Genomic DNA, 27839 nt, shown 5'->3' with positions numbered 1-27839 from the left:
TGGACATTCCATACAGCAGTCTACAGAGGAGAAGACAGACGTGATTGTTACCATTGACCCGCTATCAATACCCTTGTGGTTTCTAGTGTTAATTTTCAGTTACTTGGTAATGATTTGCTGCATTTGTTGAGGGGATTTGCATTCGATCATTAGTACCAAAACTATATTTTGCATCAAGTTCCTTAACATTGTGGTAAAACAATCTAACGGTACACATGCATGGTTTTTACTTTTGACTAAAAACAATGAAAGAAAATGATGAGAGCGCAAAATGACGTCATCTTAAAGTTATTTATGGAACAAACTGTTGATACTCTCAAGGTTAATGGGCCTTTCGTCCCAAACGGACACCATTTCAGAGGCTTCTCTTGGCAGGCAGCCACAGCATATAAACACACGTGCCTTTTCATGCTCTTTCTAAGTGCAGCATACACACTTTTAAACAAGTACGCATGTATTTACATAGTGACAAATGCGCTATCAGCACAGCGCTATATACTTTATCCATGCCCTATTATATGAGGACATGTCCTTGTGTATAACTAAAACAAAGTAATATCTCACTTCTCAGAGGATTCACAGATGAGTTTCTCACTTGGCCCCTTGGACACATTATTTTGGGAAGTTATGTTACAGCTCGTTATGCTACAGTGACTTTGTCTTGACACTGTTAACTACATTGTGACTGGACAGCATATAGCACGAACGACTTTAATAGATAAGACAGGTTTTAATGGTGCAACCAGATTTATTTAAATCTGTACTTTAAACGTAGCCAGTAAACTAACTAAGAACTTGTGACGCCTTTGCACACAAACTTAGTAACAGGGTCACAAAAGCTTGTCCAACCCAAGGTGTGTACTTTGTTAATTGTACAAATACAGTTATTGCATACAGATGATCAAACTGACAGCTCCAGCCATGTCAGTGAGCTATTTTGCAATTTCTACTTCAGGGACATGACAAGAGAAACATCAAGAGATTGAGTGAGTCAAATGTGAAAACAAAGGAATTACAGACCTGCTTGTTCCTGAGATATATTGACAGTTGGGAGAGAAGAGATCTTCTCTCTCTCTGCTGGAGGAGGTCCTGTATTCTCCAACTGACCTAGTAACTACACACACACACACACACACACACACACACACTGAAGTGAAATTAACAAGTGACAGGGACATGAAGTTGGAGTGAAGTTGTCTTAAGTTTGGTTTACCTGTGTTATCACGGCGTCTAACCCTCCCTGTCCCCAGGCGTAATCCCCAGGGTTTGAGTGCAGCATCCCCGTCCTGAGAGACACGGACACCACAAATTGATAAGAAATAGCACAGTGACGCTAGCACTAACACTGCAACGCTACTGTAATGTCATCTTACCATGAGAGGGGAGGTGAGCCAGGAACTCCAGAGTTGGCAAAGAGCCCGGCAAGAAACTGTTGTACAATCCTGAGACACAGTGAGAAAATACACAACAGTTAATGTCATCACCAAAAAAAGAACGGTTACGATTGTAAGGACATAAATAGCAATAATATAATATAATAATAGTCATTATTATTAGGGGGAGTATGCAAAGCAGAGAAGAGAGCCAGGAGGATAGTAAGGAAGACAGAAGGCATGGAAGCTGAACTGGTCAGTTACTCACCCTTCCACAGCAGGCGAGCGATCTGGCCGACTGCTGCCTCTGGACCTGTATCTCCTCTGGCTGTGCATACGAGTAGGGCGTCCTGGTACCCAGTGATCCCCGGCTCCTAGTAGGCTCCCCATAGGTCCCCCTAGGCCTGCTGGGACTGAACCCCCGATTGGTCCCACTCCCAACCCCCCCAGGTCACTGAGACCTCCCAAGCGCCCTCCAGGGAGCCGAGGTTCTGAGTCAGGTGTGTCACCGTCTGTTGTAAATGGCCGCTCCAGTAACAACAAGTGCCATAGCTACAGGGATGATGGGATTGGACAGGTAAGGAAGGCAGAAAGTGGGATTAAGGACAAGAAAGCGGGCAGCACAATGGGAAAAGAGAGGAAGCCAACATGCAATAGGAAAATGAAGGACAGGGGCCAAGAGAAAATGAGTAGAGAAGAAGGCAGGGAAAGAAGAAGACAAAGTTAATCAAAACACATAAAATGATTGTAATCAATCCTCATTGTCCCATTCCCACCCTATTCTCCCCAAAATCCCTCAGATCAGCTTGTACCTCTGCAAACTGTGTGGCTGTGTCATCTATCCCGTTAGCGACACCCTCTAGGAGACTGAGGGAAACCGCGCACAAGGGGACAAAAGACACATTATCAGCAACATCCACTTAATCCTATGCACAGACAAAACTGCACTGTAAGCCTACAAACTTCAACAGTGCCACATGTTGGTTCTTGTTAACAAGTATTAAGGTTTAACAGCCCATGTAGCCGCTTTCGTTCCAGGTTAACACTAAATGGCCTCAACATCTCATTTGTCTAGAGACATGAGGTTGATACCTAGAAAAATATATAAACGTCCCTTACCTGGAGTCTTCCGTTACTTCCTCTATGAAACCTGAATCACATCTTGGACAGATGTACTCCTGGAAAGAGCCACAACAAAGAGTCACACAGGTTAGGAAAACTGCCCATTATAATCTCCTAGAACCCAAGGTAACTTATTTAAATCTTGTTTTGTCCAACCAACAGCCCATAACTCAAACATACTCTCACACTGGAGAAGCTGAAAGGAATTTCTTTGGCATTTCTAATTAAAAATATACTGTTATTAATAACTCATTATTAAAGTAGTGGCAGTTGATTCATTTTCGACTATAGATTGATAGACTCATTGTTTAAGCTCTACTTTAGTGAAAATCCTTTTGTGGTGATATGATCTAATTGTATTATGATTTTCTTAACCAAATTAACAATAGCAAGAAAATTGCAACTAAAAGAAAACCAAAATGCATGGGTGAGGTTTTTATTTTACACATGTGAAAAGTTTTGTCTAAAGTAATGCATAATAAATGAACATAGTTCATAGCATTGAACATCAGTTTGATTATTTTAAAGTAACATTCGTAAACTGTATTTGCCATATTGTGATATACTGATATCTGGAAAATATTCTTCTATATTCTATCACCCAGCCAATCATAAAACATTGTAATGACATTATGCCGACATGGTCAACAAACAACACTGTCAATTTGTCTTTACAAGGATAATATCAGTAAGATTTGTATGCCAGCCAGAGTTTTATGAATGTAGCCCAGGAGGTAGAGCTGGTCTGCCAACCACACCTAAACTGTGTAGTATTTTAGAAACCACGGTGACAGAATGTGGAAGACTGCTGCCTGTTTGTACAGCTGGATTGTATGCTTCACACTCACTTTCAGCCAGGTTTTCTCAAGCATGGGAACGGGATTGAAGGTGGGGTCGTTTAATATACAGACTGGGCTGTGAGAGATTAGACCTATGTTTGTTCTATAACACATGTTAAAAGGAGGAAAAAATAGGGGAAAAATATCAACTTTTTATTTTATATATATTTATATTTTATTTTACTTGGAACTCACTGAATGCTTTTGAAAACAGAATACATATGAATACCATGCTCAAACTCACATGACAATTTCAAAACTCTATTAGCTTACAAAAAATTGGGGATCTAAAACCAGAGTCATGGTCAGAATTGGTTAAAAAAAAACTGCCATAAGCAAAAGCATTTTAAACGAGTTGTGTCTCATTTGCTCAAAGAAAGGTTGTCGCATCTGTTGTATAAATGGATACATGACTGACAGATGGTCCTTGGGATACCCTGTAGTAGTGTGGGGTGATAAACTCGGTGTTGCAGTCAGTTGGCTCAGTGAAGACATGCCACAGGATTGAGTGTGCCTGAGACAAGCAGGCCAGTTTAGAGTCAGTGACAGGGCAGGCAGGCAGGCATTACCCTCAACCATCCCATAAAAATAAGGATTCGGCTGACAACAAGACAATCTGGTGGACTGACTTAATGACTGCTAGCCACATCAGTTGTTAGGTATGTTTTGTCCACCTCATTTATATCAATCAAGCTAGACTAACTATAAAACATCTCAGTATTAGGTAGTAACTAACACTTACTTTCAATTCCAGTTAATCTACCAATTATGTTTCATCATTTAATGGATAAATCATTGGGTCAATAATAGGGCTGAACAATTTGAAAAAAAATATCAAATTGCGATTATTTTGTATGATATTGAAATTTTTTATGTTATTATTGTCATTTTCATAAAAAAAAAAAAAAAAAAAAAATCAACTATAGTGTGATTTTGTGAGGGAATTGGTACCAAACAAAGATATTTTCTTAAGTCTAGAATATGATGGCTAGACTGGGACATCTCTGCACGACAATATTTTATTTAAAGTGGTATTTTTACACACTTTTCTGCCTTAACAAATATTGCTCCTCCTGCGATTTGAAAATTGCAGTGGACCATATTACGATTTTGATAAAAAAAGATTTAACTGATCAGCCCTAGTCGATATAATAAAATAGTTAAAATGTCCATCACACCTAAACTACAATTTGACATCTTCAAATGTGCCATTTTTGTCTAATCAATAGACTAAAACCCAAATATATTAAGCTTGTTATCATAAAATACTATGAAAACCAGCAACCTCTCATATTTAAGATGCTGAAACTAGAACATTTTTGTCAATTCTGCTTGTGTATGAAATACACAATTAATTTATCCAAATTGTTAGCGATATAATGAATCAACAAATCAATTAATGAACTAAAATCATTTAGGCTGTAGTCAGTTTAACATAAGTCAACAGCACTAAAAACAACAGCTTCCAAAATGACTAATAAGTTGAACTAACACCTCCCTAAAACAGTTTTAACAAAACCAGTATAACCTTCATGAACATAGGATTTATTACTGAGCTGCTGTATTCGCATGGATTAGGTTTAGCTAGGTGCACCTAATAAACTGGTAACTGAGTGTAATTAGGAAACCCTCCCAACTGTCCAGGATGTAAAAAACTATATGCTTAACATATCTTAAAGTTAAAGTCCGGAAATGTGTGCGTCATGTCAGCGTTGATACATTGAGTTTATTACTCTCACCTTTTACTTTAAAACTGAAACTAAACGAGATGTATATTTTCCCCGAAAATTCCCCCTACTCGTCCTGCCAAGAGACTGAAACAAAAACGAAGATAACCTAATATCAAACAACGACTGTTAATAATGTCTACTAAAAGAACTGACAAGGTAATAACATACACCTTCTTCTCTCAGCTGTTTGTGTTGTTTAGTGCAAAACACAATATCCCAAGCTGTCAAAGCAAGGCGTCAAGCACAGTGCTTAAACAACACTGCCTTAATAAACATGCAAGCCGAACAAAACCTGTCGATATTCGCTTTTGATGTTTGATTTTTGACAAAGACCTTTGCGATTGTCATGAGTTTATTAAGTGAGTTAACAACAACAAACGCCGCTAACTGCTAACTGGCTAGCTAGTGTTTAGCTGTAGCAAGCAAGCGAAACAAACGGTATTTCGGAGAAAGGTTGACTTGTCAACCGCACATATTATACACGAGAGCGTGATATATAAAGAAAGAAATACATCTGCCTTACCGGGAGTTTGGGGTTCACTTCTCCCTTACAACAGTGACAGAAAAACCGATGCGGTGAAACAGCCGCAGCCTCCGCCATCTTCCCCAGACCAGCACAAACACTGACGTCGGTCCTCCACAAACTGAAGACAGCTGTCCGCCTCCAGCCCGGCATGCACCGCGGTACCGCTGGGCAAATCAAGCGAGTACTCCCAAAGAACGGAAGTGTTCATGTGTTGACATGCGAAGAGCCGCATGTGTTTAGCCGACAGTCTGTGGGAAGCAAGGAACAAGGACTGCGTCTGTCCAGGAACTTGACTATCGGAAAGGTTTGCGAAAATAGTGAAGTAGCAGATGTTTCGGTTGACATAATGTACAGGTGTAAACGTTTGAAAGCTAGCTATGATGCAAAGTGTTTGCACCTAACGTTACAGCTCATCGTTCACTTATAGCCGTGCGACATTGAAAATAAGCTTACTGGCTTCTTATTCCTTCAAACTTGTCAAGATATTTATTTGTGAACTGCTCTGTGTGTGTGTGTGTGTGTGTGTGTGTGTGTGTGTGTGCGTGCGAATCAAGAATCAGACACAGATTAGTATACAGAACACACATATATAAACCAAAACAATAACAACGGATGGAGTCAATAACCAACAAGTATGTGTGCAGGTGTTATGTATGTAGGTTCTTTATCAAGATCTTTATTTGCCATGTGCACAACAATTACAGTGAAGCAATCGTTGGCAATAAGATTCTTGCTCAGTGCTTATACACACTGTATAAAAATCAAGGAAAAAATAGAATTTAAAACATAAAATAGTGCAGAAGTTAGAAGTAGAAGTAATATTTAAAATATAATACTGCTGTAGACTGGTGTACAGTAGTGATAAAATAAACTGTAATGTAGACAGTTTGTGCAGTATTGTAGTAAATGTTGAGAATGTGAGAACCGGGTAAGAACAGGATGTAACAAGTAATGCACATAAATATATATACTACTGTGGTGGTTTAACAGCTTGTTAAAGTAAAAAAGGTAGTAAAATAAATGTATGTATACTGTGATTTGTGCAGGTATAAACAGGTAGTGTATATATTATATACAGAGATTAAAACAATTTAATAACATTAAGTAAAAGTGATGGTAAAGTGTACCAATGCAACATCTAACCAGGCAATGGGCAGTTCAGTTCTGTACCAGTTCAGCTCAAATTTCTTAGCCCAAACAAGTCTCTTAACCGTCACTGATTCCCTACAGACACACTCCAGTGATTTAGGAATCAAAGCAGCAGAGGCCAAGATATTTTGATTTTTGGTCAGTCAGTTATGTATGGGCCAAACTCCAAAAATGCTGTATATTACTGGTACTGAATAACTATTTTGGTAATTAATTCATAAAGTCATATTTCAAGCAAACATGCAAAACATGATCTGGTTCAATGTGTTCTTAAATGGGAGGATTTGGGGCTTTTCTGTGTTACATCATTGTAAACTGAATATCTTTGAGTTTTGGACAGTCAGTGGGACAAAACAGACTACATCACCTACTTTGGACTCATTACTTATTAAGTCTGAACTGAGCATAGCACTGGTGTAAATAACAACATTATTATCATTTTATTGATTAAATGAATAATGGTTGAGTTCTATTGAGCTGCTTCAGTTTCGGGATCCTGATATGTGCATGCTGGCTAACTGTCACACTGTCATAGCTTAATGGTACAGTTGAATAAAACAAAGCCATCGTTATTATTTTTAGTAACACCTGTGTTGTGAAAAAGATCCTTTGATCCAAAAGATAGTCCCTTATTTGGTGGTAGCCTCTATGAAAAGAAAACTTGCAATGCATGCAATAGCAAGATAATGCTCAGGAAAGCATGAAGTGACTGCTCTTTCACCATTTGTTTTTACAACATCCAAGATGCAAATTTATCATTTCTGTTTGTATATTTTTGATATAGGAACCCATAGCAACCAGTGTTTTGCACATAGCAACAGTAGTCCTCCTCCGGCATAATACATTTCACACATTATGTAAAAGGAAGTTATTCAAAGTAAAACCTTCCATGATAAGTGTCTTTGTAAATCTTTGTAGTCAGTGGCCCTTTACTTGGCAAGCTCTCAGGTCCTAATTATGCTTCTAATTAGTGCTTTATTGGAACCAGTAAAGCAAAGTTGGCATTGCAGTATATATTGTATATTAATAGCACATTGACAGAGTTATATTAATTGTTGTGTTGATACAGGTGCTTAATGTAGGTTGTTGGGGAAACTTGTACTTCATCTGCGTGTTCCTGTGTGTTTGTCTGTGCAGATGACTGCCCAGGAGGTACGTCTGTGTGGTCTCCTGCTGCGGGAGCACTTTGGAGAAGTGGTGGAGAAAGTGGGAACACACCTGCTCAGAAGTGGAGCACAGAATTTAAGGACCATCATTCATGAGACTGGCATCTCACTGGACCTGGTACCACTCCTACACTTATCTAGGCTGTTACTGTTGCTACTTCACACCATGGAAATATTATACATTCTATATTTAGTATTATATACATGGCTTCTCAGCATTTTCAAACAGTATTTAGCTGACCAGCCTTTGTGGTTACATTACCATTAATATGGAGTGCGTATACATACATACACTACCATTATTATAGCATAACTATTATAATATGTACTTATTCCACAGTTTTTTTCATCGTTCATTCAAATGCAAACCTCATCCCCTTACATGATGGGTAGGTTTTTGCCCCAGAAACCTGATTACATGGCCATGTTAAGCCTTAGCAGTGAAACCTGTTTAAACATGTTAGAAAGATATGTTGTGTCATCATGAGTGAAACAGTGCTGGGCAGAATAGAAACATAACAGTCAGCTTTTGCATGTTTTTTTATACAATAGTAGCAAAAAGATAGTGATCACATTCTTTTATTACAAGAAAATCTGATTACTGACAACACTGCTGTTTACTGGGCTAAGTAGCACAATAGATGCTAATATGTTACATACAACATATGAATACATTTTCTGTCTTAATTTCATAAGTTACTGACTGTTTTTTTGTGTGCATGTAAAGGGAGTCATGATGGTAAAGCACCTCTTTACTCCCTTTTTCTGTCTCACTGTAGGTAAAGAAGTCCCTGTGTGTGCTCGTGCAGCATGGGGTCTGTGTGTTCAGCTCCGGCCGCAAAGGAACTGGGAGCCCCACGGAGTATCAGACTAACTGTGATCGGATTCTGAGAATCCTGCGATACCCGCGCTACATCTACACCGCCAAAACCCTGTATGGTGACACTGGAGAGCTGATCATAGAGGAGTTACTTCAGAGGGGTGACATGACCATGAGCAGCACGGTTAAGACAGTTGCCGACCGCCTCACACAGAACATGGAGGGTCAGTATCTCAGTGTCTGTATCAATGAAAGACTGTGGGAGACACTGGCTGCTAGACAGAAGATCCAGATCGCCTTATCAGGCAGGCAGGTTAAAATATAATCTACAACAGCAATTTTCTCTTTGTCCGTCCTGTTGTTCTAGAGGGTCACAGCATGGATTACAGTGAAGTGTCTAATGCCTTCTCGAAACTAGTGGAGACCCATTTTCTTCAGCGATGCCCTCCAATGGCGGGAGCAGGAACAATAGCCAGTGCTACTCCAGCTACCCCCGCAACCCCTGGTACTCCTGCTGCCTCTGTTAGCACCACCCTGCCCACACCAGAGAGCTTCCCTGACTGTTACAAGGTACCTCACGTGACACTCATAGGGCGAGGCAAACGCCAACTCTCCAGTGAGGATGGAGACGACCAAAGGAATGCAAAGAAGGCAAAATTAGATTCAGAGGTCAGTGTTTGGAACATGCCAGTTCCACGTTTAACACATTAAACACATTTGCTGTACTTTTAAAACTACAATTACCTCTCAATGTCCCTGTCCCTTGCATATCATATAATATAATATCTATCTTTTATGCTCAGACACATGGTGATGAGGGGATTTACTGGCAGGTGAATTTTGAGAGGTTCCATCTCCACTTCAGAGACCAGGCCATCATCAGTGCCGTAGCCAACAAACTGGACCAGGTCAGGTTTGCACAAGGATACTTGAACTATATTATTTAAAGGTACAATGTGTAAGATATGGCCAATTTTATTTTAAAACATTCAAATAATTAAATAAAATTATCAACAGACTGTGCCTTATGTATTGCAGAGATCTTTACTGAAGTTAGCATGCTAGCCCTAGCCCGTCCTGTCTCGTAATACTACATTGTAGCTCAAGTGGCGATAGTCTGGTATAGTTCAGGCTTCCCCCCCGTAGATTCAGCTGAGAGATGTGAGCGAGCAGCAAGTTTGCTGTGTTACCGAAGCTTTTTTAGTCTGAAAAATAAACTAAATAAACTCTTAAAATGTCAAGAAAGGACATATTACACCTGTTTTCCTTATCAAACAGAAAAATACAACCGTACACATTCTGAATTCTAGTTTCTCTCTTTCATCAAACTAATTGCCTTGTTAACTCATTGTACAACACACTTCATTCAGACTCAACAGAAACAAAATAAAACTTGCCAAAACCATTGTGGTTTGTCTTAAGATTAATAGGACCGCTGAGCTTACTGGCTAATTGCAGTAAGAAGTATTGAAGTATGATGACAGGTGTAGAGTAACCTCAGTTCTTACACATTGTACCTTTTTAAGGAATAGTCATTTAGGAATTGTGCTTATTTGCATTCTTTCAGAGAGTTCGATGAGACGATTGATTCCGCTCTTATGTCTGTCTGTCATATGAAGCAGCCAGCAGCTGGTTGGCTTAGCTAGCATAAAGACTGGAAATAGGCTCTGGTACGTACATTTTGTTAGTTTTGGACAGTGCCAAGCTAGTTTCCCTCTGTTTCCAGCCTTTATGCTAGGCTAAGCTAACCAGCTTCTGGCTGTAGCTTCATCTTTGCCGTACAGATATGAAAGTAGTATCGATTCTTTTATCTGTCCTGTTTTCTGGACTAGGACCAAATATTATTATGGATGTTTATGATTATAACAATTATCTTTCTAAATAATTTCATCTTAATAACACAGACCAGCAGTGAGATAGTAAGGACTATGCTGAGGATGAGTGAGGTGACAACTTCGCCCACAGCCAACTGCACAAAGCCCCTCTCAGCCAATGAGATCTTCAGGTCCCTCCCAAGTAGTTACAACATCCCCAGACCCATCTTAGACCAGTACCTCACGCTACTGGTCGATGACCCGGTATGACATCTGCAAGTCACATGACATTTTCCAATCTTAATTTTTAATCCACAAGAATCATTTACATCTACTTGTCCTTTTCTTTTCCTAGATGGAGTTTGTGGGGAAGGCCGGTGAAAGTGGAGGAGGGATGTACGTTGTCAGTATCCTTTTTAATTTAGAGGGTCCTTGTCAAGAACCAAAACACTGCTTTGTGCCATTTAATTTATTAAACACAAGGCACGGATGCTTTTCTTAACTCAACTGTCAGATCTGCATAGAGCGCTGGCGAATCTGGCTCGGGCGACGCTTGAGTCTGTAGTACAGGAGAGGTGAGTGAGGATGTGTTTTTAATTGCGTATACATGCGATTCTCCTATCATCAGCAACTCATTAATTTTCCCTTTTAATCTGTCACCAGATTTGGATCCAGATCAGCTCGCATCTTCCGTCTGTTGCTAAGGAAACGTCATCTGGAACAGAAGCAGGTGGAGGATTTTGCCATGATTCCAGCCAAAGAGGCTAAAGACATGCTCTACACGCTGCTTTCACAGAACCTGGTCCAGCTACAGGTATATGCTTGATGGCTTCCACAATTCCTCTGTTTGTATTTATGTTCTTACTAAACTATTACCCAACTCATAAGGTTTCAACTCTAATCTGATTTAGCAGGTCAATATGAGAAAGGATGACGAAAATGTGAATTGTATCCGAAGTATACTGTATGTTTTGGATTAATTACTGCCTTTTCTCTTCATTCCCACAAACAGAAAATGGAAGCGCTTCCAAAACCATAACTCTGACAAAAATAAGAGGACAAGCTGGTCACTGTGATGTATTTAAATATACAAAGCAAGTTTCAAATCTCCTCAGGCCTTAGTGTATTAACATGAGTGACTGCCTGGAACATTGGAGTAATCCAAAAACTTCAGATCCAAAAACCTACTTTGAAAATTATTTGGCTCACTTTTTGAAGATGCACTAAGTGAATAAGATATTTTTAAAACTAGACTTCCAAAGCACCGTTGCCTAATCTTTTATTCTCTGTCTGTCTCTGTGGACACTGACGTAGGAGGAATTTAATAAATGTGACCATTTGGCAATTTCATATTGACATATTGACAGTTTGAATGGGCACACTTAGATGATTTGAGTCATCAACTTTAAGGAAGCAGGCTAAGTTTTTATTCTTTAATCTTCCTACTCATTCTCTCTGAACAGCCATATCTTTTTTTATTCTTCAGGAAATCCCAAAGACTCCTGACTATGCTCCCTCTCGCACCTTCTATCTTTACACCGTCAACCAACTCCCTACTGCACGAATGCTACTTCAAAACTGCTACAAGGTAAAAACAATGGACATACTGTATCAGAGCTGTGGATAGAAAAAGACTACTAGTGGCATGCTTTTTGTCTTTCATGCTGGTTTTGTCTATGGACATTTTTCTTTGTGCAGACAGTAGCCAACCTCATAGAGCGACGCCTGTTCGAGAGCAAAGAAAGCAAGTGAGTTCAATAACTGTATATCCCCATGTCGTCTATGTCTCTCTGCCCTTGCAAGCAAGATAATTTCACACGTTCAAATTTAAAAGTTGTCACAGATCAATTGTGGATTGGTTTTCTGCTTGACCGACAGGCGTCTGCTGGAGAAATCCCAGCGAATCGAGGCCATTCTGGCATCTCTGCAGGCCAGCGGGGCTGAGCCTGAACAGCTGACTGAGGTTGAGGAGATGATCACTGCTCCTGAAAAGCAACAACTGGAAGCCTTACGACTTCACATCAATAAGTAGGAGCACAATTCCCTTTTGTACAGGTGGCATTATTGAATCACCTCTTTGGTCTGTTGGTGTTAATACTCTCACTATTGTTCTTTCCCCCCTTCAGGTTAGATTCAGCAGAGAACCAGGTAGATGAAACCATATTTCTACTAGAATCGTACATCACCTCCACGGCCACAAGTTGAGACTCGAGATGTACAAGCATAGTACCTGTGCCATTATTGCCTTTTTGTGTATGAATGCTGTCAAATATGGCTGTTTTATAGTTTATATGGCTGGATTGTTTCAGTTTGGAGTGATATAAAATCTGGATAGATTATTTTGCTTGTTTTTATTGCATACATCAGCAAATGAATAAACTGAGCACAAGAATATTTTGTTTTAACAGTTTTAATTTCATTTAAGAACAAACACAAATCTGTAAGACAAACATAAGAAAGAGTGATCATTTCAAATGTGAAACCGTGCAGATGTCTGTATATTAAATAGAAGAATTGTGGTTTAATACAGTTTGATTTTTCCTTAAAATTAGAAAAAGATTATTTACATAAGTGCTCCCAACCCTGAAAATAGTGGGTAGTGCATTTCTGTTGGACCCTTGTGATGCTCTCTTTGGTCTTAGAGGTCCCTGGTGCATCTGTGTTTTGAGTCCAATCCCAGGTCTGTCTCTGTGCCTGGCAAGAGGTGGGCTCAAGCGGTAGTTATCATGGCAGCCGAAGTTGGGCTCAGTCCTCATGGTTCTCATCCTCACCTCTCTGTTTGCGTGCGAAGAATCCCAGCTGACGAGAATTGAGATAGAGATTGATTTTGTGTTCACAACACATTCATTTTCCTGTAGAAATCTGAAGGTAAATGTAACATGAAAATACCTTCCATAGTATGAAAATGATGAGGGCCAGTAACAGCAAACCTCCAATGATGCTACCAATCAGAATCCACAACGAGATGGGAATTGCTCGGCCCTTTAGCACCTCCAGTACTGTCTACAGAAAAATAGATGAAGGGATTAGTGAAAGTAAATTTCCATTCTGCCACTCAACATCCTGCTCAACATACTCGAGATAGTCTTTTTACCTCCCTCCAAACTATTCCTGTGCCCAGAGTAATGAGGTTAGTCTCCTGAGCTGCGAGGCGATAGGCACCTATTACCCTCACTGACTTGTATTTGGCCTACAAAAAGAGACAGAGGTGATGAGCAATGTTTGTTTCATAGAACAGAAACGTCGAGCTGAAATGACTCCTTTGGGCTGTTGTGTAACTCACGTTTCTGAAAAAATCATCATGAACTCTGCGGCTGACACGAATGACAGCGGCCTGCCCTCTTAGAAGCTGCTGGACTTCACACACGACCTCAGTGCACCATGATCTGCTGCAGTTCTAAACATGCATATAAGCACACAACCACACAAACAGCATGTTAATCTGTATACTGATGCTGCACAGTGTTCAGTTGCTGCTGTGGCACCAGGGGCCTCACCAGTATGTCATTCTGCATCATGTCTTCAGGATGAAGGGCGCGTACGTCTCTCTGTCTGGCCTTCAGCTGGGGAAGATTACTCTGCATGCTGCAGTTCACCCCTGTGGCCTGCGGGGCAATTTAAATATGTCAGATATGATCTAAAATGGAGATACAAACACTCACGCAACAGCGCAACTCACGTTGTATGAAAAGACATCACTGACGGTCATAAAGACTCTGTCTCCCGCAGCCACAGAGGGCAGATGCAGCCTGAGCTCCAGATTACTTACAGAGTAACAGCCAAGGTTCTGTACCTACAAACACAAACAGGAAAAAAAACGCTCTAAATTTTCCTCGTCTTTATTTTTTTTTAGAGTGATGATGACTCAGTTAGGTTATTTACTGGGAGCTTTGCAATAATAATAAGTAATGGGTTGCATTGAAGTTTGTAAATGAGCATGTGAGCCATAGCTTTACCCTGAGGTGTGTGTAGAACTCTGGTCCAATTGCCTCTGATACTGTCCGAGTGGGATGGACCTCATATCGGTTCAAATTAGAGTCACTGCACAGAAAAACAGGAAATAAATACACAAATACAAAATTGTTTAAATATGTGATTGTTAAATAAAATATACAGTATGCTGCACACACACATACCTGCTAACAAACAAGTCTGGTTCATACTGAACAAAACTCTGCAGCTGAACACTGTTGTCCCCCAAAGTGTCCTCTCTCTCCACACTGTCACTGTAAAAGAACCAGAAGGTCACATAAACTCAGATGCTTTTCATAGAAGCCCTGGGACCCTTTGAATCTTTTGTTGTGGAAACAAAACCCCTTTTGGTAGTTTTCAGGATTTGTTTTTATTTTTTACAAATGTATTTTCAGGATAAAACCCCTTGAGATGTACAGTCTTGTTTTCGATATTTGGGAACTGTGTGCATATAGTGTGTAGAACATGTTGCTTTAGTAGCTACCTGGCAGCATTAAGCTTCATCTGCACTCGACTGTGCAGAGATGTGCAGCTGAACTCAAATTCCAACATGAAGTTAACCTGCAAACAAAAGAGAGAACAGCCTGCTGAAGTGACACATTTCACCTGGAGGAAGTGAAGTACGAGTGGGCTGAGTCGAGAGAGTGACGGTGCTATTTCCTTAACACGGACTTACTTTTGACTGGGAGCGAAATACTGGATAGCTGACATTACACAAGTGGCTGTTGGCACCAAGTGCTGTGCACTCAATCTTAAAGTGGGCATCCTCCTACATCAAAAGAAAATAAAATGATAAACAGAAATCAGTTTGTCTACGTAGATCTGTGTAAATGTGTACGGTGTAGCAGTATATGTGTGTGGTTTACCCTAATGCTGAGGCTGGAGAAGTGCAGGTTGCGTGAATAGTGCAGCGTCAGGCTGGTGTTGTAGGCATTTTCCAGTCTGTTCTGAAGCTGCACCTCCACTGCCAGACGCCTACGAGGGCTGCGAATCACATAAGGCTTCTGTCTGTGGAGAGAACACAATGGAAACTCACTGAAACCTAACAACTGAGTTGATAGTATTTTCAAACTGACGTGGAAAGAAAAGAGAAGAAGAATAGTTCAAATCTGTACCTTGTCCCAGAGATGTCCGTATGAGCCTGCAGCACCAGGTCTGTTGTACACACATCATCCTCACCACAGTCTTTAAAGAACTGGATCTGAAGAGGTACATGTGGAGAGGACAGCGTGTTTGATAGAGAAAAGAGGGAAGGAATGTGACGCAGCAAGAAGGCTATTAATGAGAACAGTCAATATTGTGCCACTCACAGACTTCTTGACAGCTGTTGGCCAGCCTTCATCCAACACTGGGCCACTCTCTGTATTGTTGATCTTAAACCGCAGTGAGAAGCTAATTGGACGGATGTAATCTGCTGTGTCCTACAAAAAAGACAGAAACAAATGTCAGCGATTAAATAAAGGCACTAACTTTGTCCTGCAGCACATGTATGAATGGTGAGTGAGTACCAACACTCACATAGACATGGAAGGGCAGTTTGTAGCAGAGAGTTTGTCCTGTGTGAACTTGGACTGCCAGCTGGGTCTGTCGGTGGGAGCTGTCGTCAAACAGCGCCCGTGCAGACAACTTCCTGTCATCCAACATGGCCGACACCCACAGATCTGAGGAGAGAGCAGGCAGTTGGGACAGATGGTGAATGTTGGAAAATTACTATTCTAATTATTTGTGTGCCTGGCCATATTCACAATACTTGCAGTCCTTAATTATACGCATTAGAGACGATAAGTAAAAATAAAGTGTTATACCAAAGCTGTTGCTGTGTGACCCAGGGGAGCGAGACACAGTTGTGAAACAGGCAGTGGCATTGAGACAGGCTGATTCTCTGCCTCCCCTCTGGCACGTCTTCTGAATGACGTTGATGGAGTGTGGCTGGAAGGACAGTCTCACATTGATCTGGACAATGCTTCGAGAGCTGGGCACAGGAAGGACAGCGGATAATAAAACAGGATTTTTAGCCACGTGACACCATAAAAATGTAAAAGCCAGTGATTTGAATCTATAAAAGAAATTAAGTAATGTTGGTTTTTTGGGGGGATGATTTATTTTCTTTAATGTGAAAACTAGCAGACTTGAGGCGACACATTTAATGTGTTGTCTAGCTTCATTATCTCTCAGTGCTTGCAGCTATAAAGTCTGTTCTGGCAAGGCCCTTCCAACTCTTCCACTACCCACCTGAGCAGCACAGCGTTGCCCTGTGCTCCCACTGCCAAGTCTATTAGCTCATCTCCATCCAAATCCAACCGAGCACTCACACTGCGGCCAAAATACTTCAGGGAGGGGGAAATCGATGACCCTGAAATACGCTGAGAGGAGGAGAGAGGCAGAAACACAAGCAGATTTCAGTTTGACTAAATCCTGAAATACACCATTGAAAATGTAATTATAGATCAATGACGAGTACCTGCTTGAAACTGTGGATGATATAAATGCCGTCTCCGTGGTAGACATAGATGGCCCCCCTGTGTTCATCCTCCAGCGGGGCTCCCACTAGCAGGTCAGTGAAGCCGTCGTGGTTGAGGTCTGGAGCGGCTGCCAGTGCATAACCAAACCTGGCATCCTGGGACTTTTCCTCTGACTTCAGAGTACCATTAGATACAAACACCTCCTCCTGGGAGAAACAAAAGAGGAGGAAAGGAAGATGAAGAGTTGGAGGGAATACAAATAGATATTACTGTCAGTCTTTTGAGAAAACAGTTATAGAAACCTAATAAGAATTTGATAAATGCTGTGTATTCTCATAAGATTTCACAATAATCCATTAGGGGAAGAACGGCCATTGCCATGGCTGCCATACCCCACTGAGGGTGTAGATGTAGACTCTACCAGCCTCCTTGTTTCCTGAGCCGAGGTACATTGGAGCTGCCACCAGAAGGACATCAGTGATGCCATCCTGGTCGATATCCAGGCCACACAGCTCGCTGCCATAGTAAGATCCAATCTACAGGCAGAAACATGCTCTTTCAGTTTACTCCCAGTAGGTGGAGCCCTTGCTTTAATCTCTGACAAATGAGATAACTGCTGTTTTCTGCTCCAATAAATAAACAAATAAAAAAGTGACTGAAGGGAGAGGAGAAACTAATGAAGAGAGCTTTACCTGTTCCCCATTGAGGGCCTGTACAATGTTGACATCACCCTCATTACTGAGTTCAAATAGGATGACTTTGCCTTTGTGTTTGAATCGAGGAGCCCCAGCTACATACAGCCTCTTCCAGTCACCAACCACCACAGATGACACTGTGTAACCTGGAAACGCATAAAAATAATCATCAAACACTCTAGCCTTCAATAAAGAGAGTCATACCGGGTTTTCCTTTCACCACTGGATGTTGACCAATTAGATCATGAAGATCAACTTGCAGAGAAATGTGCTCGAGTTAAGTAATGTGTCACATCTTGTTGACCTTGTGTTTTTGTTACATGCTACATGTTCATGCAGCTGAAAGTGTAGTCTAACTTTAACCTGGGTCTGTGTGTTTTTTTACGCACTGTTGAAAAGCTCAGACATGATTTTTTTTTAGAGCTGGCTCCAGAATAGATGTTCATTTACAAGTTATGTTTTAGGAAAATTAACCTGAAAGATAAACAAACAGGGATGTTTTCAAAAGTATCACATGATTTATTTTACATTTTTGGAGCTTATTATTTTGAAAGAGGTTTCTGTTAAGTAACCGGCCAAAGCTCGATTATCAACTGGGTGAAGCAGGTAACTGCCCCAGGGCCCCAGACACTCAGGGGCCCAAAAGGTTCATTGTTTAGGACTGCTAGTTAGACAAATCAAGATATTTGAAGATGTCAATTTAGGATTTTTGTTTAAGTTAATTAAGTGTAGTGTACATAATCCTAATCATATTATAAACAAACTAACTTGTAGCTGGGGAGTGGTTTGGGGCCCTCAACTAATTTTTTCACCGAGGCCCACTTCACCCAGCTCTAAATTTCTCATGTCTGGGCTTCCTCCTAACACATGAATGCATCACTCTGGAAGAAATCAGTCCAAGCAATACCACACATCAAGTGAAGGGAGAGGTCACCCTACCCGGATTCGAACTCAGGTCTACAGGGTGACAAACATGCAACTTGACCGCAATGTGTATAGTATAGCAGCCCAAGTGCAAACTCAACCGTAGTGACGGTACTACGTTACAGACACATTAATCTGTGATAGTAATGCACTAACATCCAAAACCACAAGTATGATCCTTTTAGCACCATGTTCAGTGGTGTGATATGTGAGTACCTAAATAAGCAGCATGATTTTTGAGCTCCAGTGGAAACTCGCTTTCAAAAGCCTCTCTGGGCGGCATAATGCGTCCGTTGGTCCCCTCCTTCAACACGCCACCATCCCAGTCATAGGCGCCTACCATCCCAAACAGAATGCCATCCTGAAGAATGGAGAAGGGCATGGATTAGACATGCACGTAAAAGCACTTCACACAAAGATGAACGGCTACTGGACTTACATCCAGCGTGTGCGTGGAGAAGCCGATCTGAGACATCTCCATGTGGAACGAGCTCTCGTTGTAGCCCAGTGTGCCTACAAGTGGACAGAGACAGACAGTCAGTATTCTCTGTCGTCATGTTTCTTTTCACATCTCCTCCCTTCCTTCCTCTGCCTCTTAGGATCTGATCTAGATGGCATCATTAGCACCCTCACTCACCCTGAGGACCACAGGTGGCAGACATGCCTCACCCTTTCCTTTCCTCCTGTCCCTTCCTCTCTGATTTCCCTAAACATTTAAGGGTCGCATCGCTTTTCATCAGCATTCCTCTCATGTTCCCACAACTGCTGTGATAGCTGTACACTCCCTCTACCTTCTTTTCCTTTTCTTGCTTTCTCTGCAGGGATACTGTATATTTTTTCACGAGTCCAATCCTCCTTCACTTTCTTTCTCACCACTTCTGTCTCACTTACATATTTCATTCTTCCTCTTCTTTCTCTGATCAATCAGATGTTACTGTAAAATTGTGAATAAGTTTGTAAATAGGGAGCTAAATAAAGGTTTTCAATATAGTTTGGTGTAGTATAGTGTTGAACATCTTAAACCTAAATAAAGGACATCAGATGATCCTATAAAGTGACATCAGAAAATAACTGTATTTATACATACAAGAACTAAATCTTGAAGTAGGAACTATGTTGGTTTTAATTGGTGCCAATGTAATAAATCGGTGCAATGTAAATAAAAAGAATGAATTAAATTAAGTACGGTCACTACATTGAATATTATAAATACATCATTTGATAGTGATGATCTGATAATAGTGCCCCACAAAACAAGTAAATAAAATCAATAAAAAAAGAGTCAGTATTAGAATTTGGTTATTTGCCAGTATTAGCAGCTAGTGCAGTACATGCCATCATGTGACGCGACTATATACAAACTAAAATAATGAGTGATGTAAAGAATTGCCACATTGCTTTTTTGCATTTTATCATTATCTTTTAGTACATCTTTCCGTAATCTTTCCACAAACCTTCCAAAGTGAAGATGCGATCCCCCAGGGCATCCACAATGTCATTGAGTGCAGCTTCATCGGTCACATTGAAAAAATATTTGTCATCAGGATCGCTGGCGATATACTTAATCTCTCTAATGAATGCCTCAGGGTCCTGCTGCCGGCGGATGTAATGACCCAGAACCTGGAGCACAGCATAAGACAAAGAGAGAGAGAGGGGAAAAAAGACTTAAAAAGGAAAGAATAAGGTAAATGAATAAGCAGATAACACAAGTTCAATAAAACATTGAGGGATTAAGCTGGAAGCAGAGAAACAAGGTGAAAGCGATAAAAACAGAGAGCATAAATAGAGACTTTGGCATGTATGAGAACAAGTACTTCTCCATGTTTCTGAGAAACAGTGAAGAGAGAAAGAGATGTGAAACTGGGTTCTCCATGCATCTTCCAGCTGTATGTAGCTGTAACAGGAGCATCTCAGTTTGAGGACGGCAAACTTCCAAGGTGGGAAAAAAGGGACTTCAGAGTTAAAAGAGAGATATCACAGAAGTCTGAGGTAAGAGAAGAGAGGGACACCCCTATGTACTCTGCAGTAAGAGTGAATTAGAGTTAACTGTGAATAAAGTGAAAATAAACACACTTCACAGCATGTGTAATTTTCTAGTAATTAAGCAATACCTAAAGGCAACATTCTGACTGTAAAACATAAGAATGGAGGAAATGGTGGCCTCCAGAGATTTGTAAATGAGAAGCACAGCTGCTGAGAGGTGAAGAGATGACTGCTGCAGAAGATATACAGCAGTGGCCTATGGCTTAACGCCTGAAGTACAAATGAGAAAAATTCCATAAGAGAAACCAAACCCACGAATCTCCCCCTGTTACTCCAGCTGCCAAGCAAACTATGGAAATCCTCTGTTTTCAAAGGGTAGGGGATGTAGAGGGGTGTAGTGTGTAGCGTGAAGAGAGCCTACATATAAATATGTGCATTAAGATCATATAGAGGCTGAGAAATTCCTCTCAGGCTGCTGCTGGCTTTTAAATAGTCAAGAACAGAGAAAGAGATGAATAAAGAAGACAGAAAAGAGACAGTCTTGTTAAAATCTGAAGGAGATTTCCAGATTTAAGCGATTCTGAAAAACAATGGTGTTTGTAACTGCTCACCCATAAACACACACTTCCAGCCCCTGACCTGCACTGATGTATAAAACACAGACTATAGTGACCGTGCTCTTGTTTTGAAAGCTCTGCCCTCCCCAGTGAGCCATTTTTACTATGCACACACACACACACACACACACACACACACAACCAGCGCACACAGGCAGCAGCACATCAAAACATGACTGCTGTTACAAGTACTACTTACCTGTCATCACTTTGACGTTTTGGGCCAACACTCGACCACAAAACCCACATCATTCTCTCTTGTTTTCTTCATCCAGGCTACGTATACAATTTCTGCTCTGCCCATACAATGACTCTCTGTCTCTGTCTGTTTCCTTCTCTCAAATTAAACTTTTCTTGGCCCAGCATTACGTTGTGCACATGTCAGATAAAGTTGTTATTTAAGACTCACACAGTGATATGACCATATCACCTTTTAACACAACTTATGGTTTGCAAATCTTTATCTGCTTCCTGTTTTTACTGGGATGGTCGGGATTCTGTCCTAAGAGTACCATTGCTTTTTAATCAGCATTTTAAAGGGTCAGTTCACCCAAATTACAAAAAACCAAACACATTTCCACTATTATCTGATTAAATAGTAGTTAGTTAAATAGAATTTAATGGTGCTAAAAGCAGATTTAATAGCAACAACACTTTCCAGTGAGAGTATCCTTGTTTTTCTGTTGATAATCCACACACCTCACAATGGACAGTTTTAATGTCTGGGACATTTTCTCAGTAGAAAGTAGTTTTAATGAAAACAATTCACGGTGACATTTGTGTAGTTGCCAGAGTAAAAGACACACTGTTTCTGGAAAGTTGTTGCTGTTGAATTTTATGTCTTTCCACCACTTTGGTCCAGACTAAAATATGTCAACGACTACTAGATATATTGCCATTACATTTTGCACAGATATTCATGTTCCCCATACGAATAATGACTTTGTCTTGTGGATGGATTTTCATAAAATTTGGCACACACATTCTTATCCCTCACAAGGTTGAACTGTAATTACTTTCCTTAATTTTTCATGTATCGTCACCATCAGGTTAAAATGTCAATGTGTCAGTTCTTTGGTTTATGACCAAATACCTGCAAAAAAACTAATGACATTCCCATGAGCCTCAGCAGTATTTGTGTTTAGTGCTGATTAGCAAATGTCATTGTCATGACACGCTAAACTAAGATAGTGAACATGGCAGACAATATACCTGCTTAAGATAAGCATATTAGCATTGTCATTTGTGTATTACCATAGTGACATTACAGCAAAATTAATTTTGCCATTACTGTGGCCCCACAAAGTCAATTTCTCTCACCTCTGTTGTATTAGTGGGGCAGCAGATATGTCATAGGCAGATATCTCAAAACTTAAAAGAAGAGGTTAAATCTCCAGAAACACTTGTGTTGTAAAGAACAACTTCATTGTGAGACCACCGGGCACCAGATTCTGAAAGATAACTTGAATGAGATCCTCTAAACAAACAGCAGGACCTGTTTCTTTAGTACAGCACAAACTAACCAAGCTTTATAATAATTCAAACATCAGGAATATCCACACGGACTGACTGAACTTCTCCATCCATAGATAACTAGGTATATCTAAGCTTCACTATCTACTACTGTGGCACTTTGACACTCCTCCTCCATGTTGGCTCATGTTGTCCTCTTCTGTGGTTCCAGTGGAGTCTGGAGGTTCCCTGGCTTCTCTTGTGGGGAAGGGAGGGGTCGGCAACCAGTCTTACCGCTAGAGTCTGTCTGCCCCTCTGACATTAAGACCATGCCACCACTCACTGTGTTTCTATGTGCTGAGGGGGTCGGGTGGGGCTGGAAAGGAAGAGTTTTTGTTCCCGCTTGGCTATTTTAGTAGACCCAAGGGGTTCATTTGGTAATTTGGAGATGTTATTTTTGGGGGAGTGGTTGTGGTATTGCGTGGTTGCTTGAGGGTGTATATGGTTGGCATACTACTTTCACACAATGTGTGTGAGTAATGTCAGGGATGCTCTACACACTCTAGTGATAACGTAAGTTAGTTGTTTTTGTGTTAAAACAATGGTTCCATGCTTATTAAGGTAAACAAAAAAGGCTACTGAATCAAAATGAGCATCATGAGACATGAAAAGTCCCAGATAAAGCCCAGAGAAGCAGAATGACATTTTATGAGATGTACTCACAGCGATGGCGTATCTGGTGATGTTTCTGTTCTCGCACTCCCTCAGAGCGTCTTGTAGCTCCTCCCCGTCATGTGACTCTCCGTCCGTCACTACGATCATCACCTTGGTGGCGCCCTCCCTTGCTCCACGCTCAGTGCTGAACGCCTCCGAGCTACAAAGGAAGAAGAGGACAGACTGAGATCAAGACTGTCGTGCTAGTTTGCTAAAACATCCAGCTGACTGATCTTGAATCAAGACAAGAGAGAAAGAGAATGAAAATAAGAGGACAGTCCAAGGAATGAAGGAGCCTGAGGGAAAGGGAGGATGCCAGGGAGTATCAGTCACTCTTCCTAAAATCTCTAAAAAAAACACCCCCTATAAGATAATATACAATTTGAAGTGCTTCTCTGGGAAAATGAATAGCCAGTAAAACACAGAGACTGGATTTAAGTTCCTTCCCATCAAGTCAGATATTAACGGTCCAACTCACAAGTGGACCTTTCCACAACTGTATTAGTCATACTTGACACACATACATTAGCTGCCAGTTACTCAAATTGGTCATTGCACGCAACATGCATGTGTCATTGCACACAGCGACCGCATCTGTGCATTCCCATCTGCTTGTGCCATGATACAGAGACCCAAGCCGCACCCTGTTTGTCTGCTGGAAACCTGTTCTCAGTGGGACCTGCTTCAAGTGTTGAATAGACTTGGTAAGCCTCAGACCAACACACATGCAAACAGCACACACACACACACACACACACACACACACACACACACACACACACACACACGCAGGCACACAGTGAATTGGGTAGAGAAGTCACTGCTAGTGAACTCAGTCATTTTCAGGCCCAACTCCAGCCCTTGCCTAAATATAACATTGTGGTGAGCCGCAAGAAACTCAGAGTTAAAAACAACCGTTTCCTCTATGCAGTCTGCAAATTACATAGGGTGCAGAGAAGAAGATGAGAAAACAGAGGAGAGTAGTGGAAGAAAAATAACGGACAGCAACAAATGTATTTATGAAGGAAAAGGGTGGAGAAGATGAGAAAAGAAAGATGGTAAATAAGTAAATAATACGACTGGAAGAAAGGGATTTGGAAACCTAACTCAGAGAATGATAAAAGACTAACCGAAATATTACAGCTTTGAAGTGCAAATCCTGCTCAATGACTTCGCAAGACAGATATAAACAGGTAAGACAGGAATGAAGAATAAAAGGGAAAAGAGAAGAGCACAGAAAAATTAGGATGAAAGAAACGAGGAGATGAGAAAGAGGGACGGGGAGATGAAAGAGGAGAGAAAGTGAGGGAGCTAATTGGGAGGCCTGGTTGTATTTACAACCCATTTTATGGAGTCACAGCAGTGTGGTAATGACACAGTGCAGTGGTCTGTGTGTGTACTTTTGTGTGCGTGTGTGGGTGAGTGAGAGCTTCTCAGACGGGTGGAGCAGTACAAAAATCAGTGGCTAATCCAATTGTAGAGGGCTGTTTGATCTGTCAGTGTCTTGCACAGGGTTTTCCTTTTAAAACTGCATCAACACAGTTCTTTTTAAAGCTGAGACCAAGTCCGTTCAAAAGTTAGCTAGAAATATTAGAAAATTTGCTCTTTTGCTTTCTTACCAAGATTTAGATTTAGAGGACTGATACCAATGTCGTGTCTGTATGGGTAAATATGAAGCTACAACTAGCAGCTATTAGCTACACAGAAACTTGGGGGGGACAAGCTAGCCTGGCTTTGTCCAATGGTAACCAAATCCACCTACCAGCACCATGAAAGTTAAATAATTAACATGTTATATCTTATATATATATCTTATTTAATCTGTACAATAACTAATGTGTAAAAACTACTTGTTACAGTTTTACAGGTGGTCATGTGCCAGACTATTTCTTGGCTGTGAGCAGTTAGTTTCATGACAGCGACAAGAATTCAGGAAGGTATTGGTATGGATTATGACACGTAATGTGTTAATACTGACTAATACATGACCATGTACGCTCCAAATGAGGCTTGAATGTTTTTGCTATTTAGTCTCAAGTCAAGTTAAACATTATATAGTCACGTCTCTTGTAACTCTCAAATAGTTTCTGTGAGTTTGTCTTTCAATGTAGTTAAGTCATCTCAGAGTTACCTAGCTTATCTTGCACTGCATTTAGTTTTTATAACATCTGTGTATCTAGTTATATACAGAAGGTATGAAAGATAGGTTTTGTGGGTTTATTTCTACTTACATGAGCTAACAATTAAACCACCATTCATTCCACCATCTTCCAGTAAGTCCCAGACTCTCTCAAGTACTCAGTCTGGTCAGTTCACAGTCAAGTCAAGTCAGTCAAGTTCTCAAATTTGTAACTTAAGTATGACTTGAGTCCAAGTCTCAAGGCTACTGCTTCGTTTAAGTGAGAGAGATGTTGAATGTCAAGAGAGAACGCCATTCTAAGCCTCCTTTCCGTACTGTAAATATAAAGGAATGATTCATTGCACAGTTGACTCTGTTATTGGTATTACAAGTTTTTTTAATTACATTTGGCGATGAGGATGGGATGGATGCTTCACTGACCAACGCCTGGGACCAAACAGAAGGGTAAGAACTACTGGTAGAAAAAAGTGTCCGCCAAGAAAAAATGGAGTAGGAAGGCCTGATGTTTGAAGGCCAGTGTTTGACCAGAGTACACTCCATTTCAATTTATTACGTGAGTACTATGTTATGAATAATTTCTTGCAAAAAACTGCGTTGACAGACATGCAATTTCATTTGGTGATGGCTATCAGAGTATGTAATTCCATGGTGATACTTTATGGTGGAGATAATACGTAATTCTTGTGTGGTGGTGTTTTTAGAGATAGGCCTAATATGTAATTCCTGTGTGGTGGTATTTTTAGAGATAGGTCTAATACGTAATTCTTGTGTGGTGGTATTTTTAGAGATAGGTCTAATACGTAATTCTTGTGTGGTGGTGTTTTTAGAGATAGGCCTAATATGTAATTCCTGTGTGGTGGTATTTTTAGAGATAGGTCTAATACGTAATTCTTGTGTGGTGGTATTTTTAGAGATAGGCCTAATATGTAATTCCTGTGTGGTGGTATTTTTAGAGATAGGTCTAATACGTAATTCTTGTGTGGTGGTATTTTTAGAGATAGGTCTAATACGTAATTCTTGTGTGGTGGTGTTTTTAGAGATAGGCCTAATATGTAATTCCTGTGTGGTGGTATTTTTAGAGATAGGTCTAATACGTAATTCTTGTGTGGTGGTGTTTTTAGAGATAGGCCTAATATGTAATTCCTGTGTGGTGGTGTTTTTAGAGATAGGCCTAATATGTAATTCCTGTGTGGTGGTATTTTTTGTTCCAGAACAGTACTCATTATAATAATAATAATAATAATCCTTATTTGTAGAGCACTTTTCAAAAACAAGTTACAAAGTGCTTTAACAAGTGTAAAGAATAATACAAAAAAAAACAAGATAAGAGCATGAAAACTTAATATAAAATTAGTAAAATACAATAAAATAAAAGGGATAAAATAAAGTAAAATAAGATAGGGAAAGGCTCTCCTATAAAAGTATGTTTTAAGAAGGGACTTAAAAGAGTTCACTGACTCAGTTGACCTGATTTCCTCAGGCAGGCTGTTCCAGAGCCTCTGGGCCCTGACAGCAAACGCTCTGTCCCCTTTAGTTTTCAGTCGAGACTCTGGAACAGACAACAGACCTCTGCCCGAGGATCTCAAGGTACGTGCTGGTGCGTATGGGACTAAAAGGTCAGAAATATAACAAGGCGAGAGGCCATGAAGAGCTTTAAAAGTGATCAATAGAATTTTAAAGTCAATTCTAAAACATACTGGGAGCCAGTGTAATGAAGCTAAAATAGGAGTAATGTGGTCATATTTCTTTGTTCTGGTAAAAGCCTGGCAGCTGAGTTCTGGACAGTCTGGAGTCGATCAATAGATTTTTGGGTTAAACAGGTGAAAAGGCTGTTGCAATAATCCAGGCGTGATGAGATGAAGGCGTGTAAAATGGTCTCTGTGACGTGCAGCCCCAGATAAAAATCCAGTGTTGACGACTGTCTGGAAAAGTTTCAATGTGTTTCAATGTGTAATGTGGTCATATTTCTTTGTTCTGGTTAAAAGCCTGGCAGCTGAGTTCTGGACAGTCTGGAGTCGATCAATAGATTTTTGGGTTAAACAGGTGAAAAGGCTGTTGCAATAATCCAGGCGTGATGAGATGAAGGCGTGTAAAATGGTCTCGGTGTCCTTAAAAGTTAACATAGATCGAATTTTTGCTATATTTCTAAGTTGATAAAAACATGATTGAACAAGCTTTGTGGTGTGCTGCTCGAAATTTAAATTACTATCAAACCAAACACCAAGGTTCTTTGCCACAGGCTTAATGTGATTAACTAGGGAACCAGCAGATGGCAGTATTTGATTTGCCATCTGCTGAGACCCGATGACCAGGATTTCTGTTTTGTCTGAGTTCAGCTGGA

General features: G+C 40.5%; 3 protein-coding genes across 3 annotated transcripts in view; 1 reads left to right on the top strand and 2 right to left on the bottom strand.

Moving 5' to 3' along the window:
- rnf115 (ring finger protein 115) overlaps nucleotides 1-5755 on the bottom strand; it is a 7640-nt gene extending 1885 nt beyond the window's left edge. The window contains exons 1-8 of the mRNA XM_038711361.1: nucleotides 5588-5755; nucleotides 2493-2551; nucleotides 2186-2240; nucleotides 1642-1925; nucleotides 1374-1442; nucleotides 1214-1286; nucleotides 1021-1114; nucleotides 1-20 (exon numbers count right to left, since the gene is read on the bottom strand). The exon at nucleotides 1-20 is cut by the window's left edge and continues 96 nt beyond it. Coding sequence (XP_038567289.1) covers nucleotides 1-20; nucleotides 1021-1114; nucleotides 1214-1286; nucleotides 1374-1442; nucleotides 1642-1925; nucleotides 2186-2240; nucleotides 2493-2551; nucleotides 5588-5740 — 807 coding nt within the window. The 5' untranslated portion in view covers nucleotides 5741-5755. The remainder of the gene's footprint in view (nucleotides 21-1020; nucleotides 1115-1213; nucleotides 1287-1373; nucleotides 1443-1641; nucleotides 1926-2185; nucleotides 2241-2492; nucleotides 2552-5587) is intronic.
- A 25-nt stretch (nucleotides 5756-5780) lies between these two features.
- On the top strand, nucleotides 5781-12933 carry polr3c (polymerase (RNA) III (DNA directed) polypeptide C). Its single transcript, XM_038711360.1, has 13 exons — nucleotides 5781-5894; nucleotides 7877-8023; nucleotides 8685-8949; nucleotides 9093-9394; nucleotides 9529-9633; nucleotides 10630-10803; nucleotides 10895-10946; nucleotides 11054-11114; nucleotides 11203-11353; nucleotides 12026-12127; nucleotides 12238-12287; nucleotides 12418-12567; nucleotides 12666-12933. The coding sequence occupies exons 2-13, from the start codon at nucleotides 7877-7879 to the stop codon at nucleotides 12742-12744; spliced, it is 1638 nt and encodes a 545-aa protein (XP_038567288.1). The 5' UTR covers nucleotides 5781-5894; the 3' UTR covers nucleotides 12745-12933.
- Nucleotides 12934-27839, bottom strand: part of itga10 (integrin, alpha 10) — a 38143-nt gene continuing 23237 nt past the window's right edge. The window contains exons 8-30 of the mRNA XM_038711359.1: nucleotides 23368-23518; nucleotides 20047-20212; nucleotides 19032-19105; nucleotides 18809-18953; nucleotides 17666-17814; nucleotides 17366-17509; nucleotides 16973-17179; nucleotides 16744-16874; nucleotides 16317-16483; nucleotides 16030-16172; nucleotides 15822-15932; nucleotides 15627-15712; nucleotides 15378-15519; nucleotides 15188-15280; nucleotides 14996-15072; nucleotides 14676-14765; nucleotides 14496-14580; nucleotides 14219-14332; nucleotides 14037-14144; nucleotides 13823-13936; nucleotides 13634-13729; nucleotides 13429-13542; nucleotides 12934-13338 (exon numbers count right to left, since the gene is read on the bottom strand). Coding sequence (XP_038567287.1) covers nucleotides 13285-13338; nucleotides 13429-13542; nucleotides 13634-13729; nucleotides 13823-13936; nucleotides 14037-14144; nucleotides 14219-14332; nucleotides 14496-14580; nucleotides 14676-14765; nucleotides 14996-15072; nucleotides 15188-15280; nucleotides 15378-15519; nucleotides 15627-15712; nucleotides 15822-15932; nucleotides 16030-16172; nucleotides 16317-16483; nucleotides 16744-16874; nucleotides 16973-17179; nucleotides 17366-17509; nucleotides 17666-17814; nucleotides 18809-18953; nucleotides 19032-19105; nucleotides 20047-20212; nucleotides 23368-23518 — 2761 coding nt within the window. The 3' untranslated portion in view covers nucleotides 12934-13284. The remainder of the gene's footprint in view (nucleotides 13339-13428; nucleotides 13543-13633; nucleotides 13730-13822; nucleotides 13937-14036; nucleotides 14145-14218; nucleotides 14333-14495; nucleotides 14581-14675; nucleotides 14766-14995; nucleotides 15073-15187; nucleotides 15281-15377; nucleotides 15520-15626; nucleotides 15713-15821; nucleotides 15933-16029; nucleotides 16173-16316; nucleotides 16484-16743; nucleotides 16875-16972; nucleotides 17180-17365; nucleotides 17510-17665; nucleotides 17815-18808; nucleotides 18954-19031; nucleotides 19106-20046; nucleotides 20213-23367; nucleotides 23519-27839) is intronic.

This window comes from Micropterus salmoides, unplaced genomic scaffold (assembly GCF_014851395.1).
Source record: "Micropterus salmoides isolate LMB-PRFRI ecotype aquatic unplaced genomic scaffold, ASM1485139v1 Ms_hic_scaffold_11, whole genome shotgun sequence".
Taxonomy (NCBI): domain Eukaryota; kingdom Metazoa; phylum Chordata; class Actinopteri; order Centrarchiformes; family Centrarchidae; genus Micropterus; species Micropterus salmoides.
Note: the sequence above shows the minus strand (reverse complement) of the source record. Positions and strands in the feature narration are given on the sequence as shown.

Bases quoted from the DNA above. Each gene is read 5' to 3' on its own strand.
- polr3c (XM_038711360.1), top strand. From the start codon at position 7,877: ATGACTGCCCAGGAGGTACGTCTGTGTGGTCTCCTGCTGCGGGAGCAC. The intron at 10,804-10,894 runs GTATGACATCTG...TTCTTTTCCTAG, and splicing joins CGCTACTGGTCGATGACCCG to ATGGAGTTTGTGGGGAAGGC. The intron at 10,947-11,053 runs GTATCCTTTTTA...CTCAACTGTCAG, and splicing joins AGGAGGGATGTACGTTGTCA to ATCTGCATAGAGCGCTGGCG.